General features: G+C 46.2%; 1 protein-coding gene across 1 annotated transcript; it reads right to left on the reverse strand.

Annotated features, from left to right (window-relative positions):
* Window positions 1–2,109: 2,109 nt before the first annotated feature.
* LOC125344610 (mitochondrial import receptor subunit TOM20 homolog) lies at window positions 2,110–2,666 on the reverse strand. The gene has a single exon (XM_048337064.1). It carries the CDS (start codon window positions 2,580–2,582, stop codon window positions 2,145–2,147), a length of 438 nt encoding a protein of 145 aa, XP_048193021.1. The 5' UTR covers window positions 2,583–2,666; the 3' UTR covers window positions 2,110–2,144.
* Between the last annotated feature and the right edge of the window lie 554 nt (window positions 2,667–3,220).

The raw sequence follows: 3,220 nt of genomic DNA on the forward strand, positions 1-3,220 counted from the left end.
CCTGCTGGCTCAACTTATCCCTAGGTGCTCATGGGCCAACTGGTATAGAGAGGTCTCCTGCTGCACCTGAACATACTGGTCTACAAAGTGCCACATGTGGACCTCCTGGTTTGCATACTTAACCCCTACTGGATCGCATGCAGGCTTGCATTCCCATAGGGTGAACATGCCTCTACTTGTGTGCATTTGGGCTCATGGGGGCCTTATGGTTAATTTGGAGCTTGTGGTGTAATTGAGACTGCTGCTATGCATGTAAATGTGCTTGCAAGTTCTCATAAGCCTCCTGGTGTGCACAAGCAAGCTGCTGGCTGTACACAATCTGGTGTCCATGTGCATGCTAGTTTGTATGCTTATGCTCATGGGATTGCTTTTTTGTTTTTTTTATGTGAGGAGGAATCTGATTTTTTAATTTTTTTTCTTATTTATTGTCTATGTGATGTACAGAGACTTTAAAGTTTCATACATTAGGCATTGGATACGTTTCTTGTACTGTTACCTCCTCCCTCATTCCTCCCCTCACCTTTTCCCTCTCCCCCCATGAGTTGTTCAGTTGGTTTACACCAAACAGTTTTGCAGGTATTGCTTTTGTAGTCGTTTGTCTTTTTATCCTGTGTCTTTCGATTTTGGTATTCCCTTTCACTTTCCTAATTCTAATACCAGTATATACAGTTTGCAATGTACTCAGATGATACAGTGATAGTGCAGGTACAACCACAGGAAGGGGATACAAGAGGATCATCAACAATAGAAGCTACGATTTCACATGGCATGTTGAAAATAATTACAACAGTGATATAGCACTCGTTTCCACAACATGGAGTTCATTTCACTTAGCATTATCTTATGCATTCATAGGGGCATAGCTATTAGGCTCTTGTGATCCTCTCCTGTGACTAGCCTAAACCTGTACTAATTATTCCCTATGAGGGATACCATAGAATCCATGTTTCTTTAGGTCTGGCTCACTTCACTTAGTATAATTTTTTCCAAGTCCTTCCATTTCCTTACAAATGGGGCAATGCCATTCTTTCTGATAGAGGCATAAAATTCCATTGTGTATATGTACCACTTTTTTCTGATCTACTCATCTACTGAGGGGCATCTTTGTTGGTTCCATACTTTAGCTATGACAAATTGTGCTGGTGGCTTTAGTGTGTTCTTGTTTGTGATCTTTTGGGTAGATACCCAAAAGTGGGGCTGCTGGGTCATAGGGGAGCTCTGTTTAGCCTTCTGAGGAATCTCCATACTGCTTTCCAGAGTGGCTGAACCAGTTTACATTCCCACCAACAGTGAAATAGGGTTTCCTTTTGGCCACATCCCCTCCAACATTTATTTATTTATTTATTTATTTTATTTTTTTTTTTTTTTTTTGGGTAGAAGAAGAGCTTTATTCTCGGTTCTGAACAGGGCCGCGGCAGGGGAGCGGGATCCCCCCCCAGCCCCGGCCGCCAGCCTGTCACCCCACTGCCACACAACAGACTAACCCACGGGAAGGGGGGATACAGGGGGAAGCACACGGGAAGCCATTCTACAAGCAGCGCATCCTACAGGGAAGCTGCGGTTACACAATAGTGACAATCACCTAATTTCAGGGAAAATCCACAAGGCAGTTATGGCAATAAAAAAATCCATTGGGAAACACTGAGCCAGGCAAGCATGCGAACTTGGAACACAAAAGGTGAGGCCCAGGCCCGGGGCCCCGGGCGCCGCGGCTCCGACCCGGTGGGCATGGCCGTGCGTGCCGAGGGTGCGGTGTGCTAGCACACACCGGTCCTAACTATGCACGTGCTCGTGGACTCCCTCCCTCAGCAACGCCCCTCTCCTGGGCGCTCTATTTAACCTAGCTAATGCTCTGCTACATGGACATCTTAATGGCAGGTCTTAAGGAATCAACGAAACCCATGATATTTTGTTAACTCAGTGTATTTATAAAAGGAAAGGCTCTCTATCAAAACACACTTCACTGGGAAAAATAAATAAAACTGGACACATGGATCTACACAAAGCCAACTTTCACTTTGGTAGATTTCGGTGTAGGACAGTCTCTGACAAAGGTATTTGCCCTCACTCCCCCAGGGCTGTTCAACCTCCAGGTTAAGAATGTGCAAATCATTTTAACTGATACTTTATTATGCTGTTATTTCTCATTCCACATCATCTTCGGCCAAGCTCTGAGCACTTACAATTCTCTGACTAATGGTGGGAAGCTTGGTCAGAAGCATCTGGAACACGGGAGGCGGCAGAGTCTGCTGTAACACCTGCAGCAGCTGCTGTGGCTGCCCGCACACGGCGATGGCGTTGGTCAGATGGTCCACACCCTTCTCGTATTCCCCTTGAGCTAGTAATTCTTCACCAAGCTGTATTTCCTCAAGGAAGAATTTCTGAACAGCTTCAGCGTCTTTAAGATCAGGTAACTTGGAAAGCCCAGCTCTCTCCTTCGCAAGCTTCTGTTTCTTTCTTCGCTCGCGAAGCCTGTTCTTGAAGTTGGGGTCGCTCCGCCTCTTGCGGTCGAAGTAGATGCAGTAGCCGATGAAGAGGGCCCCGCACACGCCCGCGGCGATGGCGCTGCTGCGGCCCACCATCGTCTCCGACTGCGGCGTGCGCCGGCCGGCCGCGGCGGGCAACGGGGCGGTTGGCCGCGAGCCTTCACCGCGCGCGGGCCGCACGCAGCCCCCCTCCAACATTTATTATGGTTAGTTTTCTTGATATAGAACATTCTTACTGGGTTGAGATGGAATCTCAATGTCGTTTTGATTTGCATTTCTTTTATGGCCAGTGATGTAGACCACTTTTTCATATGTCTCTTGGCCATTCTCATTTCCTCATCAGAGAAGTCCCTTTTTAACTATATAGCCCACTTGTTGAGGGGGCTGTTGATTCTTTGAGATTTTGTTTTGGAGGAATTTTATTTTTTTAGTTCTGCATATATTTTAGAGATGAGGCCTTTGTCCATTGTATGGCTGGTAAAGATCTTTTCCCAATCTGTGGGCTTTCTGTTTATCTTGCGAGCTATGTCCTTTGCCCTGCAGAAGCTCTGCAGTTTGATGCAGTCCCCTTTGTCCATCCTTTCTTTGATTTGTAGCATTTCTGGGTCTTTGTTAAGGAAGTTCCATCCTGTGCCAAGGAGCCCAAGTGTTTCTTCTACTCCTTCTTTTAGTGTTTTCAGGGTATCTGTTAATTTCAAGGTCTTTGATCCATTTGGAATTTATTTTGGTGCAGG

Source organism: Perognathus longimembris, unplaced genomic scaffold (assembly GCF_023159225.1).
Source record: "Perognathus longimembris pacificus isolate PPM17 unplaced genomic scaffold, ASM2315922v1 HiC_scaffold_167, whole genome shotgun sequence".
Taxonomy (NCBI): Eukaryota; Metazoa; Chordata; class Mammalia; order Rodentia; family Heteromyidae; genus Perognathus; species Perognathus longimembris.

Excerpts from the sequence above, each read along its gene's own strand:
- LOC125344610 (XM_048337064.1), bottom strand. The coding sequence starts at position 2,582 with ATGGTGGGCCGCAGCAGCGCCATCGCCGCGGGCGTGTGCGGGGCCCTC.